This window comes from Rhinatrema bivittatum, chromosome 4 (assembly GCF_901001135.1).
Source record: "Rhinatrema bivittatum chromosome 4, aRhiBiv1.1, whole genome shotgun sequence".
In the NCBI taxonomy this organism is placed as follows: Eukaryota; Metazoa; Chordata; class Amphibia; order Gymnophiona; family Rhinatrematidae; genus Rhinatrema; species Rhinatrema bivittatum.
This window is the reverse complement of record NC_042618.1, coordinates 381,464,660-381,481,636: the sequence shown is the minus strand read 5'-3', so window position 1 is coordinate 381,481,636 and position 16,977 is coordinate 381,464,660. Positions and strand designations below refer to the sequence as shown.

The 16,977-nt window shown below is 41.8% G+C and overlaps 1 protein-coding gene across 1 annotated transcript in view; it reads right to left on the bottom strand.

The window, feature by feature from the left end:
• The window catches only part of APPL1 (adaptor protein, phosphotyrosine interacting with PH domain and leucine zipper 1), a 124,213-nt gene that overhangs the window by 57,364 nt on the left and 49,872 nt on the right, over positions 1-16,977 (bottom strand). The window contains exons 10-11 of the mRNA XM_029600926.1: positions 12,162-12,320; positions 1,320-1,508 (exon numbers count right to left, since the gene is read on the bottom strand). Of these exons, the coding sequence (XP_029456786.1) occupies positions 1,320-1,508; positions 12,162-12,320 (348 nt within the window). The remainder of the gene's footprint in view (positions 1-1,319; positions 1,509-12,161; positions 12,321-16,977) is intronic.

Here is a 16,977-nt window from a genome sequence, read left to right as displayed (position 1 = left end):
ATTAAGAAAATAAGAAGGGTGTTTTGGGAAGGGAAATAACCGATTCAAGTTAGGGGATAATTTTTCGTCAGATTAAAAAAGGAAATTCTGTATTTATTTATTTATAACTTTTTTTTTTTTTTTTTTTTGTGACTCAAAACCTGATGTGCTCCTTACCACCCTTTCAGTGTCTCTGGTTTTGTGACTGTCAAAACTTTTCAACCTCCCAACATTGCAATGTTTCGGCGGCTCATCTCGCCTGCTTCAGGGGATTCTTCCTAATAATAAAAAACACACACACTATCACACTATTCCCTTACAGAAAATTTTTTTTTTTTGTAAAATGATAAAAAAAAAAATTTCTGTAAGGGAATAGTGTGATAGTGTGTGTGTTTTTTATTAGGAAGAATCCCCTGAAGCAGGCGAGATGAGCCGCCGAAACATTGCAATGTTGGGAGGTTGAAAAGTTTTGACAGTCACAAAAACAGAGACACTGAAAGGGTGGTAAGGAGCACATCAGGTTTTGAGTCACGAGAGGAGGTGATGGAAGGAATCGGAGGTTTCACGGAGCAATTTTGAAAAAAAGATAAGTAACAGAGCAAATTAATGTGCAGTTTTAAAAATTGATAAATAAAAATTGTGCTTTAATGGGAATTGGTAAATGAGGTTAACAATCAAGTGCTGTTGTTGCCATGAATATGGTTGTAGCCCTGTAAGGGCAAGAGCCTAAACGATAGCGCACAAATATTCTGATACTAATTCCCTGAGTTATGAAATATGTTTTGTGAAATTGAGTGAGAAGTTTGGTAGTCCTCATTTGTGTTGAATATTGAGTATAGGCATACATTGTGAGGAAAGAATAGCCCTAATAGTAGGATTACTGGTTTCTCTTGGTTAAACATATTTTTGAGGTTTGTATCAATTTTATGGTTTTATAAAAAAACCATAAAACTGATACAATTGTAAAGCATTTTATTTATTAAGAAATTTTCCCCCAAAAATACCATAAAATTAAAGACAAACATACATACTACTTATGAACCCTAAAAGATCACAGTATGGGTTATTTTCTTCCTGACAATACAATTCTCAGCCTGACAACCTAGAAAATTCAAAGCGTTCAATTATTGCGCACCAACTCAAATGCCAGCTGAAAAAAGTACATTTTTAGCAAATTTCCTAAAGCTCTTAGAACACACTTTTAGATGCAACTGCTCTGGGAGACTATTCCAACAAACATTTTCAGTGGCAGACAGGTTAGACCTAATGGTCTTTATCAGCCAACATCTACGAATAGGTTATTCTCTTTAAACAGGTAACTTGTTAGAATCCATACTAACTTTTTGCCATCAAAAGATGTGATTTGAAAGCAGTATCTTCGGTCTTCACAGTCCACAGCCATTACTGAACAGTTATCGATGTCCATGACAAGTCCTCCTGCCACATCACCTCTGGCTTGACTCATCAGGTTTCCACCCTGAGTAAAGTAATATTGTCTTTCCCAAGTAGAGGACACAAGCCCAGTCTTACTAAAACAAGAAGTACACATAGTCTTAGTGCTGAAATCTTACAGTCTGATTATAGCTTTAAAATTTATAAGAGTGCAACAAAGGAAGAGTGTACAAACAATCATAAACCACCTTCCCAAGCCAAGATTTTTACCATTTATGTGGCCATCATACTAGACACTCCCGGTATAAAATAAAGTAAAAAGTGCATGTTTTTTTATATGCAAAACTTATTTTATTCCGAAGTGAATTGAAACTTCCCGACACAGGTCCATGTTTCATTCACTGAATCAGGGGGAATTCTCAAATAGTAGCCACTCTTTCATTCATTTATCAATCCATTTAAATGTCAGTTTGTTGTGGTCATAAAATGAATAGATCATCATTAAGCCTTGAATAGTTAAACGATGTGTCAGGAACAAGTAAATGCATGTGCATGCCTATGATACATTGAATAGCACAAACACACCAGTCAATTTTTAAACATTCTTGGTACAAACGTGATTATGATAGAGTTACAACAGCTCTTATACATTGCACTGTTAAAATGACAGTGTTAACCCTTCATCGCCATACCATCTCTCTCTTGTTGCCAAGATCAAAAAACCAGAAGCTGTAACCCGAAGGGCTCCGGTAATGGCGTTTATATATGTCTTCACATAACTGAGTACCATTCCACTTCAATGTTTAAAACTTTGGGAACTACAGTATTGAGATAGTAGATCCAAAATTGTTCTCTTGGCTTCAATCGAGTAAGCCGAAGGACTTGGAAGGTAAAGTTGGTGAACAGGGGGAATTAGCCTAAAGAAAGACTGTTGTCCAAGAAGCAGTACAGTCTCTGCTCAACCAGACTGAGGCATGGAACAAGGTCCCTGAGAGCTTGGAATCTTGCTGCACCAATCCACCCATGTCCACCATCTGCTGGAGAGAGACTACAACTCACTCTAGTGATGATATTTATTTATTGTATTTATATTCCGCACATTCCAAAAGATCATGGCAGATCACAAGAGTACACACAGACATGGAGAAAAAGGCATGGCCTCTGTCTCCATCAGCTGGGGAGTAGCATAAAACCCACTTGTCTGTACTGGTCTAGCAGGATGACCAGGAAAGAAAAGTTGCTTACTTGTAACAGGTGTTCTCCATGGACAACAAAACAAACAGCCACACAAGATGGGTGATGTCATTCAAAGGTGCAGAGTTGGGTCATTCTTCTCTCAATGCCCAGAAAGTTCAACTTTGCTTTCTGAGCATGCATGGGGCTTCCACCCCCAGGTGCGAATCTCCTCAGTATTTTACCAAAGCTATGTCAAATTCCCAGGGAGAAGGGAGGGTTTGTGAAGCTGTTTGTTTTTGCTATCCCTGGAAAGCATCAGTTACAAATAAGCAACTTTGCTTGCTCTGTGGACAATCACAACTAACTGCCATACAAGAACGAACTCCCCAGCTAAGAGTTGCTCTGAAAAAGTTTTGCCTTTGAATGGTTCCTTTGCAATAGTCTTATATTTTGCGAGAAGCATGTTTTGATAATTTACACATTTGTTTTTTTAGCACTCCTTATTCAAAGATATTATCTTTACCTGAGTCCTTACCCAGACAGTAATGTTTTTTTAAATTTGTATAGTGACCATATGGCAGTTTTGCAGATATCTAGAACATAAGAACATAAGAAAATGCCATACTGGGTCAGACCAAGGGTCCATCAAGCCCAGCATCATGTTTCCAACAGTGGCCAATCCAGGCCATAAGAACCTGGCAAGTACCCAAAAACTAAGTCTATTCCATGTAACCATTGCTAATGGCAGTGGCTATTCTCTAAGTGAACTTAATAGCAGGTAATAGACTTCTCCTCCAAGAACTTATCCAATCCTTTTTTAAACACAGCTATACTAACTGCACGAACCACATTCTCTGGCAACAAATTCCAGAGTTTAATTGTGCGTTGATTAAAAAAGAACTTTCTCCGATTAGTTTTAAATGTGCCCCATGCTAACTTCATGGAGTGTCCCCTAGTCTTTCTACTATCCGAAAGAGTAAATAACCGATTCACATCTACCCGTTCTAGTCCTCTCATGATTTTAAACACCTCTATCATATCCCCCCTCAGTCGTCTCTTCTCCAAGCTGAAAAGTCCTAACCTCTTTAGTCTTTCCTCATAGGGGAGCTGTTCCATTCCCCTTATCATTTTGGTAGCCCTTCTCTGTACCTTCTCCATCGCAATTATATCTTTGAGATGCGGCGACCAGAATTGTACACAGTATTCAAGGTGCGGTCTCACCATGGAGCGATACAGAGGCATTATGACATTTTCCGTTTTATTCATCATTCCTTTTCTAATAATTCCCAACATTCTGTTTGCTTTTTTGACTGCCGCAGCACACTGAACCGACGATTTCAATGTGTTATCCACTATGACACCTAGATCTCTTTCTTGGGTTGTAGCACCTAATATGGAACCCAACATCGTGTAATTATAGCATGGGTTATTTTTCCCTATATGCATCACCTTGCACTTATCCACATTAAATTTCATCTGCCATTTGGATGCCCAATTTTCCAGTCTCACAAGGTCTTCCTGCAATTTATCACAATCTGCTTGTGATTTAACTACTCTGAACAATTTTGTGTCATCTGCAAATTTGATTATCTCACTCGTCGTATTTCTTTCCAGATCATTTATAAATATATTGAACAGTAAGGGTCCCAATACAGATCCCTGAGGCACTCCACTGTCCACTCCCTTCCACTGAGAAAATTGCCCATTTAATCCTACTTTCTGTTTCCTGTCTTTTAGCCAGTTTGCAATCCACGAAAGGACATCGCCACCTATCCCATGACTTTTTACTTTTCCTAGAAGCCTCTCATGAGGAACTTTGTCAAACGCCTTCTGAAAATCCAAGTATACTATATCTACCGGTTCACCTTTATCCACATGTTTATTAACTCCTTCAAAAAAGTGAAGCAGATTTGTGAGGCAAGACTTGCCCTGGGTAAAGCCATGCTGACTTTGTTCCATTAAACCATGTCTTTCTATATGTTCTGTGATTTTGATGTTTAGAACACTTTCCACTATTTTTCCTGGCACTGAAGTCAGGCTAACCGGTCTGTAGTTTCCCGGATCGCCCCTGGAGCCCTTTTTAAATATTGGGGTTACATTTGCTATCCTCCAGTCTTCAGGTACAATGGATGATTTTAATGATAAGTTACAAATTTTTACTAATAGGTCTGAAATTTCATTTTTTAGTTCCTTCAGAACTCTGGGGTGTATACCATCAGGTCCAGGTGATTTACTACTCTTCAGTTTGTCAATCAGGCCTACCACATCTTCTAGGTTCACCGTGATTTGATTCAGTCCATCTGAATCATTACCCATAAAAACCTTCTCCATTACGGGTACCTCCCCAACATCCTCTTCAGTAAACACCAAAGCAAAGAAATCATTTAATCTTTCCGCGATGGCCTTATCTTCTCTAAGTGCCCCTTTAACCCCTCGATCATCTAACGGTCCAACTGACTCCCTCACAGGCTTTCTGCTTCGGATATATTTTAAAAAGTTTTTACTGTGAGTTTTTGCCTCTACAGCCAACTTCTTTTCAAATTCTCTCTTAGCCTGTCTTATCTGGATTGTTGCTGAATTGTGATGTGCCATCGATATGGTCATTGTGCTGACCTGATGCACTTTCACTGAGCATTTTCAAACCCAAAGATGGTATAACAAGAGACAACTGAATAAATCATCTAGATAGGATTTTAGACAGTGCTGGAGAGGAGCCAGCTGTCATGTTACATGTGGGCACCAACATAGGAAGTGTGAGAGGGAGGTTCTGGAAGCAAAATTTAGGCTCTTAAGTAGAAAAGGTGAAAACCAGAACCTCCAGGGTAGAATTCTCTGAAATGCTCCCTGTTCCACACGCAGGTCCCCAAAAGCAGGCAGAGCTCCAGAGACTCAATGTGTGGATGAGTCAATGGTACAAGGAAGAGGGATTCAGTTTTGTAAAGAACTGGGGAACCTTTTGGGGAAGGGGGAGTCTTTTCTGGATGGGCTTCACCTTAACCAGGGTGGAACCAGGCTGCTGGTGCTAACATTTAAAAAGGAGATAGAGCAGCTTTTAAACTAGAAAAAAAAAGGGAAAACAGACAGTCGCTCAGCAGCACATGGTTTGGAGGGAGGTATCTTCAAAGGATACTAATGAAGCATTAGAGTTAGGGCATCCCAACAAAGAGGTTTCAATAATAAGAAAACTAGTCCATGTGCCTATAAGTAAAGAATCACCCAAGCTAAAAGATTCAAAATTATCCCTGACAACTGAAAATCAGAATGTTAATACAAACCAAAAACACACTTTGAAATGTTTGTATGCTAATGCCAAAAGTCTAAGAAGTAAGATGGGAGAGTTAGATGTATATCACTGAAAGATGACAGACTTAGTTGGCATCTCAGAGACATGGTGGAAGGAGGATAATCAATGAGATAGTGCTATACCAGAGTACAAATTATATCGCAATGATAGAGAGGAGCAAGGTGGCGCTTTATGTCCGGAATGGCATAGAATCCAACGGATAAAGATCCTGCATGAGACTAAATGCACAATCAAATCTTTATGGGTAGAAATCCCTTGTGTTGGGGAAGAGTGTAGCGATAGGATTATACTACAGTCCACCTGGCCAACACGATAAGACGGACAGTGAAATGCAAAAAGAAATTAGGGATCTAACCAAATTAGCAGTGCAGTAATATTGGAAAGATTTCAATTACCCCAATATAGACTAGATAAAGTTCCTGAATGGAATGACAGTTTTATGGAGCAATTAGTTCAGGAACAGACAAGAGAGGCAACAATTTTAGATATAATTCTCAGTGGAGACCAGGATCTGGTGATAGAGGTCACAGTGGTGGGGACCACTTGACAACAGTGATCATAACATGATCACATGCTCTAGCACTAAAAACTTTGAAAATGGAAACTGACAAAAGGAGGAAAATAGTTTAAAAAACAAACAAAATACAAAGATGGAGCTACAAAGGTAAAGTGTGCGCAACAGGTGTGTACATTGTTTAAAAATACCACCTTAGAAGCACAATCCAGATGTATTCCACGCATTAAAGGTGGAAGGAAGGCTCAACAATTGCTGGCATGGTTAAAAGTGAGGTAAGAGAGGCTATTTTTTATTTATTTATTTTTGTTGAAAGAGATTTTTATATACCGGTATTAGTTGTGGACATCATATCGGTTTACATTAAACAAAATAAGCTTGGAAATTACATGATAACAGGGGAACAATGAACTGGGAGGGGGTAACAAGGAGCAGTTATGAAGAAAAGATAAACAAAAACAACTGGTACCTCAAAATGAGGAATGCATACAACACCATGTAGTAAACATCATGTGGTAAAGTCTATTCTGGATAGGCTTGTTTGAATAGTAAAGTTTTTAATTTCTTTTTGAATTTGCTCACACAGGGTTCGAGGCGCAGGTTGGGTGGCAAGGTGTTCCATAGGACGGAACCAGCAATCAAGGGGGCACGGTTGCATACAAAAGAGAGGTGGGCTATTTTCAGTGAGGGCACAAGAAGGGTACCTTTGTTTGCAGTTCTGGTAGGGCGGGTGGACTGGGGAGCAGAGAAAGGAAGGTCTAACCAATTATGCACTATGGTCAAGGTTTTGTAGTGAATGTGGGAGGGGATGGTGAGCCAGTGTAGGTCTCTGAGGATGGGAGTGATGTGATCGTGTTTGCGGGAATTTGCGATGAGTCTTGCTGTGGCGTTTTGTAGCATTTGCAGTGGTTTTATTGTGGAGTATGGGAGCCCTAGGAGGAGAGCATTACAGTAATCAAGTTTAGAAGAGATGGTGGCTTGGATTACTGTCCGGAAGTCTTGGGTGTGTAAGAGAGTCCTAAGTTTTTTTTAAGTATGTTGAGTTTGAAGAAGCCAGTTTTGAGTATAGAGTTGACAGTTCTTCATGCTTAATTGGTGATCAATGAGAACTCCAAGATCCCTCACAAATGGTTGTGCTGAAAGGGGGTTAGGTGTGGGGGTGAAGGACAGTAGGGGTGAGGGGGAAGAGTGGGGGGAGATAAGCAGGAGTTCCGTTTTGTTTGTATTGAGGGCAAGATGGAGGTTGGTGAGAAAGGCATTGATGGCTGTAAGGCAGTTTTCCCAGTGCTCTAGGGCATCAGAAATGGAGTTCTGCATAGGGATGATGATCTGGACATCATCAGCGTAGAGAAAGAACTTAAGTTTGAGATCAGAGAGGAGTTGGCAGAGGGGGGTGAGGTAGACATTGAAGAGGGTGGAGGAGAGTGATGAACCTTGGGGGACTCCTTGTTGTAAGGGCTGTGGGGCAGATGTGGAATTACCAATTTGAACGGAGAGTTTTCTGTTTGAGAGGTAGGATTTGAACCAGGCCAAGGCAAGGCCTGAAATGCCGATGCTTTCTAAGCGTGTTAGTAGGTGCTGGTGGCTAATAATGTCAAAAGCTGCCAAAATATCGAGGAGGGTGAGGAGGTAGCTGTGGCCTTGGCCCATACCTCTGAGGAGGTGGTCGGATAGGGAGAGGAGTAGTGATTCAGTATTGAAGTATTTCCGGAAACCAAACTGAGATGCACGGAGGATCGCATGATTTTCAAGATAGTCCATGAGTTGTGAGTTAACAACTCTTTCCATTAGCTTGGCAATGAAAGGGAGGTTGGAGATTGGGCAGAAGTTGGAGGGGTCTTTCGGGTCAAGGGAGGGTTTCGACTACGGTGTGTTTGAGTTTGTCTGGGACAGACCCATGGGCGAGTGAGCAGTTGATATGTGCTATAGCTCTGACTATGGCGTTGGGGATGGCAAGTAAGGCTTTGGAGGGAATGGTGTCATTGGGATGAGAGGAGGGTTGATCTTTTAGCCAAAAGATCTTCATTCAAAAATTGGAAGACGGATCCATCAGAGGAAAATAGGATAAAGCATAAGCATTGGCAAGTTAAATGTAAGACATTGATAAGATAGGCTAAGAGAGAATTTGAAAAGGAGTTGGCCATATAGGCAAAAACTCATAATAAAAACTTTTAAATATATCGAAGCAGAAAGCCAACAAGGGAGTCGGCTGGATGATCAGATAATCAAGGGGTTAAAGGGGCACTTAGGGAAGATAAGGCCATTACGGAAAGACTAAATTAATTTTTTCTTCAGTGTTTACTGAAGAGGATGTTGGGGAGATACTCATTCCAAAGAGTTTTCAATGGTGATGACTCAGATGAACTGAACTAAATTATGGTGAACCTGGAAGATGTAGTAGGCCAAATTGACAAACTGAAGAGTAGTAAATCGCCTGGAACGGATGGTATACACCCCAGGGTTCTGAAAGATCTCAAAAATGAAATTTCAGACCTATTAGCAAAAATTTGTAACCTATCATTAAAATCATCTATTGTACCTAAAGACTGGAGAGTGGCCAACGTAACTCCGATATTTTAAAAGGGCTCCAGTAGAGGTCTGAGAATCTATAGACCAGTGAGCCTGACTTCAGTACCAGGAAAAATCATGGAAATGGTTATACAGAATAAAATCACAGAACATTTCGATAGCCATGGATTAATGGAACACAGCCAGCATGGATTTACCCAAGGGAAGTCTTGCCTCACCAATCTCCTACATTTTTATGAAGGGGTGAATAAACATGTGGACAAAGATGAACCAGTACATGTAGGGGTAGATTTTAAAAAAGGAGCGCGATCACGGAGTTTTGTTCGCGCAGCAGGCGCAAACAAAAGTACGCTGGATTTTATAAGATACGCGCATAGCCGCACGTATCTTATAAATCCTGGATCGGCACGCGCAAGGCTGCCGATTTTGGGCAGCCTGTGCGCACCGAGCCGCGCAGCCTGCCTCCATTCCCTCCGAGGCCGCTCCGAAATCGGAGCGGCCTCGGAGGGAACTTTCTTTCGCCCTCCCCTCACCTTCCCCTCCCTTCCCCTACCTAACCCACCCCCCTGGCCCTATCTAAACCCCCCCCCCTTACCTTTGTCCCTCGATTTACGCCTGCTAGAAGCAGATGTAAATCTATGCGCGCCAGCGGACTGCTGGCGCGCCGTCATCCAACCCGGGGGCTGGTCCGGAGGCCTCGACCATGCCCCTGGGCCGGCGCCACGCCCCTGGTCCCGCCCCCAAAACGCCGCGTCATTCGGCACCGCCCCTGACACGCCCCCTTAAAAAAAAACCCGGGACTTACGCGCATCCCAGGGCTCTGTGTGCACCAGCGGCCTATGCAAAATAGGCGCTCGCGTAAATCCGGGCGGATTTACGCGAGCAGGGCATTTAAAATCCACCCGGTAGTGTATTTGAATTTTCAGAAGGCGTTCAACAAAGTCCCTCATGAGTGGCTTCTAAGGAAACTAAAAAGTCATGGGACAGGAGGAGATATCCTTTTGTGGATTGCAAACTGGTAAAAGACAGGAAACAGAGAGTAGGATTAACTGGTCTGTTTTCACAATGGAAAAAGGTAAAACAATGGAGTGCCTCAGGAATCTGTACTAGGACCAGTGCTTTTTAATATATTTATAAATAATATGGAAAGGGGCACAACGAATGAGGTGCTTAAATTTGCAGATGACACAAAATTATTCAGAGTAGTTAAATCTCAAGTGGATTGTGATAAATTGCAGGAGGATCTTGTGATTGGGTGTCCGAATGGCAGATGAAATTTAATGTGGACAAGTGCAAGGTGATGCATATAGGGAAAAATAACCCTTGCTGTGGTTACACGATGTTAGGTTCCACATTAGGAATTACCACCCAGGAAAGAAAAAGATCTAGGCATCATAATGGACAATATATTGAAATCGCTGACTCAGTGTGCTGTGGTGATCAAAAAAAGCAAACAATGTTAGGAATTATTAGGAAGGGAATGGCAAATAAAATAGTAATGTCATAATGCTTCTGTATCGCTCCATAGTGAGACAGCACCTTGTGTGCATTTCTGGTCGCTGCATCTAAAAAAAAAAAAAAAAGATATAGTTGCACTGGAGAAAGTACAGAGAAGGGCGACCAAAATGATAAAGGGGATGGAGGAAAGGCTAAAGAGGTTAGGGCTGTTCAGCTTGGCGAAGAGATGGCTGAGGGGGGGATATGATAGAGGTCTACAAAATCATGAAAGGTCTTGAATGGGTAAATGTGAATTGGTTATTTATTCTTTCAAATAATACAAGGACTAGGGGGCACTCCATAAAGTTAGCAAGTAGCTCATTTAAAATAAATCGTAGAAAATTCTCTCACACTCATCGCATAATAAAGCTCTGGAATTCATTGCTAGAGGATATGGTTACAGCAGTTTGTGTAGCTGGGTTTAAAAAAGGTTTATTTATTTATATTTATTTCAAATTTTTATATACCGGCATTCGAGACAGCAGTCACATCATGCTGGTTCACATAAAACAGGGGTGCATAGTAAACATAACTATAACAATGGTGCTGAAAAGGCAGTTACATATAACAGGGTGATAAGAACTTGGCTTAGAAGAGAAAGGACAGGTTATTAATTCATTTATTGTATAAGTTCCTAGAGTAAGGTTTGTATAAACTTATACAAACCTTGGGTAAGGTTTGTATAAGTTCCTAGAGCAGAAGTCCATAAACTGATATTAATCAATGAGAATTAATAGCTTGGGATCTACTCATGTAATGTTTGGGTACTTGCCAGCGTAATGGGAGATATGTCCCATTACGACAGCTAAAAAGGAATGGAACACAGAAGAGGGCTGAGTTAGACCAGAGCTCAGTCATGCGAGGGGAGGACTACAACAACTCCCAGAGGGCAAAGGGGCTGAAGTAAGAGGAAGCTGAACAAGGCCAGGAACCAGGTGCTCCACTGTCCTCCTCCTCCTGCCACTCCCACCAGGTAGCAACTAATAACTAACGGCAGCAGTAAGCCCTGGTGGATTGTTGGGGTGGAGTAGGAAAACACTAAGGTATGTGTGTGTTTGAAACATGTTCTCTTCAGCTTTTGGATTTTCCTTCAGAAGGGAAGGTAGCAATCCGCCTCAGCTCTTGGTCTCCTTCGATGAGCTTGTGTGCTCATACTTGAGTTGAAGTTCTTAGCAAACTAGCATCCTCGGGGACTTATATCCATAAGGGCTCAGCTCAAAGAGTCATGATCTGGTACCAGGCATTTCAGACAAAAGGAATATAAATCTAATTTGAACATTTTAAATCCATACTATTGACATTTTTGAATGGACTTTTCCCTTTCTTTCCTGTAGATACGCTGAGAAATAGTGGTGACGCTGAGAGAGAGATGATTTCAGACTGTTCGCTGTAGCAGACAAAAACAAACGGAGGAGACTCACATGCGGGGATAGTAACACATGCTCAGAAAGTAAATTTGAACTTTATGGGCTTTAAGAGAAAAATGATCTGATGGCCCTGGATGACATCACAAATCTTGTGTGGCAGTTTGCTGTGCTTGTCCATGGAGAAAGCAGCATATTCTTTACCATAATATTCATGAGAATACAGATTTCGGCATTGTAAAGAAAACTGAAAATGCCAGAACTTTGCTTATGTTTGCTTCCAGCTAAGCTCATCACAACAAGGTGCAAAAATACTTAGAACAAACATAACTGACATTAATTTAGTATCATTACACGAGTAATTTTGCAGAAGCAGTGTAATACAGAACAGAAATGTGACACTTACTTCCTCATGTTAAGATAACCAGCCTTTCTGGTTAAGTTTCGATTGACAGGAAGTTTCTTGGGATCTGGATCAGGTAAATACAGCGGATCACTGGCTACTTCTAGGTCCTGTATAGTTTGCTGCATGGTCTCAACTTCACTATCCATTTCCCGGCGAACGCTGTTAAGAAAGAATACAGTGAAACCACACCGCTAACAGTCTATACAATAGAAACCAATAAATGACTGGTCGATGCTCCCTTCAAACTAGCATTAATGAAGATGGTTTCTAACACTAATGCCAACTGTAAGCACTTCCAGGACTGATACACTACAGATATCCACAAAAGGTCCATATTCAAGACAGCTGACCATGCCAATCAACATATGATATGAACTGCTAACTGGGTCATTCATCAAGATGCATTAGGGCTCTAATACACGTTATATTGCGTATATTGTGCACTATCACAGCGATAGTGTGCGATATTTTGCATTTCCCCGCCCAGATACCCTTATTACAATGACTTCTTTGCATATGATTTACATGCCTGAATAATGCAAATACGGTCATTATAAGCAATTTGATGCTAATATTTTCTCAAGGCTAACCAGAAGGTGGTCAGCCACTACAAAATAACACCTCCTCCTAGGGAAGCATTTGATGTGCAGTGGGAGGCCTGGGACCCTAATGCGGGTCCCAAGACTCCCTTCACACATTTAAAAAAGCCATTTAAAAAAATAAATAAATAAAATAAAAAACAGACCACGGCCAAACGGGGAGGTTGAGCGGGGTCAATGCTGATCTCTGTTTCAACCTAGAGCCACTAGTTGAGATGGGCCCAACTCCCCAGAAATGAAAAATAAATGCAAATGTGTGTGAGGCAGCAGCCCCCCCCCCCCCCCCAAACTGTCAAACAAAACACCCACACCCCCAGGCAGCTCAAGTCCCCAGCCACCCAAAGTGTCAATTCACCCACCCCCCAAAAAGGCTCAAGCCCCCCACACCTTATCTTTGGATAAAGCAAGGTCAGGTTGGCGCCATTTTTGGAAAATAGAAACATAGAAGTGACGGCAGAAGATGACCAAATGGCCCATCCATTCTTCCCAGCAAGCTTTCACACCTATTTGTTTTCATACTTATCTGTTACTCTGACCGCTGAGGTCAGGGCCCTTATTGGTAACTTTTTGGTTCCAATTCCCTTCCACCCCCACCATCGATGTAGACAGCAGTGCTGGAGGTGATTCTAAGTGAAGTATCTAGCTAATTGGTTTGGGGTAGTAACCGCCGTAATAAGCAAGCTACTCCCGTTTGTTTACCCTGCCTGTGCAATTCAGTCCTCTTTGGTTGTCTGAATATAAATCCTCTTTTCTTCATTCCCCCCTGTTGAAGCAGTGAGCTGCGCTGGATATGTATTCCAAGTGAAGTATCATGCTTAATTGATTCGGGGTAGTAGCTGCCGTAACAAGCAAGCTACACCCATGCTTATTTGTTTACCCAGATTATGTAATTCATTCCTTGTTGGTTGATGCTGAATATAAATCATCTTTTCTTCATTCTCTCTGCCGTTGAATCAGAGAGCTATGCTGGATGTGCATTGAAAGTGAAGTATCAGTCTTATTTGGTTTGGGGTAGTAACCGCCGTAACAAGCAAGCTACTCCCCTGCTTTTTTGTGGATGCAAATCCTTTTTTCCACATTTCCTCTTGCTGTTGAAGCATAGAGCAATGTTGGGAGTCGCATTAACTGTGTGTATGTAAATTGAATAAGGATATTAATCTCCAGGTAGTAGCTGTCATTCCCGCAAGCAAGCCAACCCCTTGTCTCTTCTCTTCATTCACATCCTCTAGACTTTATGGATCCACAGTGTTTATCCCACACCCCTTTGAAATCCTTCACAGTTTTGGTCTTCACCACTTCCTCCGGAAGGGCATTCTAGGCATCCACCACCCTCTCCGTGAAGAAATACTTCCTGACATTGGTTCTGTGTCTTCCTCCCTGGAGTTTTAAATCGTGACCCCAGGTTCTGCTGATTTTTTTGCAATGGAAAAGGTTTGTCATTGTCTTTGGATCATTAAAACCTTTCAAGAATCTGAAAGTTTGAATCATATCACCCCTGCTCATCCTTTCCTCCAGGGTATACATATTTAGATTCTTCAATCTCTCCTCATAAGTCATTCGATGAAGACCCTCCACCTTTTTGGTCGCCCTTCTCTGGACTGCCTCCATCCTGTCTCTGTCCCTTCGGAGATACGGTCTCCAGAACTGAACACAGTACTCCAGGTGAGGCCTCACCATGGACCTGTACAAGGGGATTATCACTTCCCTTTTCTTACTCGATATTCCTCTCTCTATGCAGCCCAGCATTCTTCTGGCTTTAGCTATCGCCTTGTCACATTGTTTCGCCGACTTCAGATTATTAAAGACTATCACCCCAAGGTCTCTCTCCTGCTCTGTACATTTCAGACCTTCTCCCCCCATCGAATACAGTTCTTTCGGATTTCCACACCCCATATGCATGACTCTGCACTTCTTGGCATTGAATCTCAGCTGCCATATCTTCGACCATTCTTCCAGCTTCCTTAAACCCCGTCTCATTCTCTCCACTCCTTCCGGCGTGCCCACTCTGTTGCAGATCTTAGTGTCATCCGCAAAAAGACAAACCTTACCTTCTATCCCATCTGCAATGTCGCTCACAAAGATATTGAACAGGACCGGTCCCAACACAATCCCAGCGGCACTCCGCTTAACACCGCTCTCTCTTCAGAGTAAGTTCCATTTACCATCACACATTGTTTTCTGTCCGTCAACCAGTTTGCAATCCAGGTCACCACCTCGGCACTCACTCCTAAGCTTCTCAATGGTGCTGACCAGAACGGGTGCAAGGGTGCACCCATCCCCAACATGGGAGCCAGGATAAGGTAGGGAAACAAGAGCAGGGGTTAGATTTTTTTTGGGGGGGGGGGCCCGCCATGTGCATATTTGCACTTATTTTTCATTTTGGGGGAGTTGGGGCTCTATTGACCGGTGGCCCCGTGTTGAAATGGGGGTCTGCACTAATCCCCATTTAACCTCCCCATTTGGCCATGGTTTTTTTGGGGGAAAGGGGCCAGTAACCCTTTAAAACTATGGCGGTCCCTGAGGTTGGGGCCACCGTCGCATTAAAGGGCCACTCACAGCGTTTGGCCACAATACATAAAAACACGCTAGATAGCTGCGATGCATTTTCAGGGGAGGGGCCCCATTATTGCGACGACACCCCCATCCATACACACACAATAGTGGGGCCTTTCCTGCGAAAAACATCACGATTTGATAAATCTAAAAGTAAAACATCACAGGTGCCACTCTCTGGTTTGGATACAGCAATCCATCAGTTATCACAAGGGAGGTATCATGTGACCTACCATGCCTGTGATTTCTTAGCTCATAGTACTTAAACTGCATATTTGTACAGCTCATTACATTCCAAACTATTTTAATTACTTTTCCAAAATGAGAAAAATCTGGCATAGAATGCACCTTTAATAGCAGTCACAAGAATTACATTTTCATGCACTTTTCACTATTTAAACAATTAATTATGAAAAATACACAGCGATCATCAAGATTCACCAATAGAACTTCAGGAAAAGTATTTTATTGCAAGGAAACAGACTGAGCATATCCTTGTATTATTTGAGACTAGCTGAAACCTGCACAAAATGTGAACTCAAATTAATGTCTTTACTGCAACTTTTGTAAATAGAGGATTTATAGTTATTCTTTCATTGAAGACTACTAGAATCAGAACTTCAGGGGAGGATACAGAATGTGAAGGGGGTGAGGTGTCCCTCCCTTGGCTCCAGTCCTGTTCCCCTCACATCCCCATCTCAATTCCCCCTAAATCCATTTTCTCTCCCTTTCAACCTCCATCCCAGGCACCCTTTTAAATACATACCCACCTCCGGCCCACTCTGCTGCAGCCTAACATTACCAAAGCTGCAACCTGACTCTACATGTGTGTCCTGCAGCCCAGCTCAGTATGTGCTCGCATATTCAAGACAAACAAAAAACAGCCTCTACAAATATACTCAGTTTTTGTTTTGACAGATGTGAGAGGCTGCAGTACCAGTAGTGGACACAAGGTGTCAGTATTTGCTAGCCAAACACCAACCGAGTACTATTATAATAGAAGTAAAGTAGGCAACTGCAGGGTGGAGGAAGAGCTGAGCTAAAACAAGTAAAGTCATTGCCCCAATTTAAGTAATAAAGCAGAATTCAATAAAATCTCTCAGCAATGATTTACCTACCATGCCCAGTCACTGAAATGTGCATGACCTGGTCAGTATGACCTCTCAAGGCAGTCCTCTCCCCCCATGCTTGAGGTGGATGTTCGGTACAGGGGTGAATCCCAATTATATGATCCACAAACTAAAATCCGAGATTATAATCACCAAAAGGAATTACATATAACTAGATGGGAGATTATTAGATCATAATCTAAGGTCACATAATTAGGAGTAACCCATCTCTTCTTCACTCATACCTGATTAGAAATTTAAAATAAACTTGTATTTTACAAAGTCATAAAACAATAAAACAGTGTATAAAGTTGTTTTTTTTTTAAAGACTTAACTGTTTTGCTGCACTACCTGTTACTTTTCAGATCTCAACTAGCAAGGTGCCTTGCTTCAATGGCTGAGGAAGTTCTGTAGTGATCCTGAACCCCCATTTCTTACACAATACAATTCGGTACAGCCACTGAGCCATTTTAAACAGAAAATAAAAGCACAATGTAGAACATTTACAGCAAGAAAAAATGCTCTGAGTTTTAGCTGCATAATTGAAATTCATCT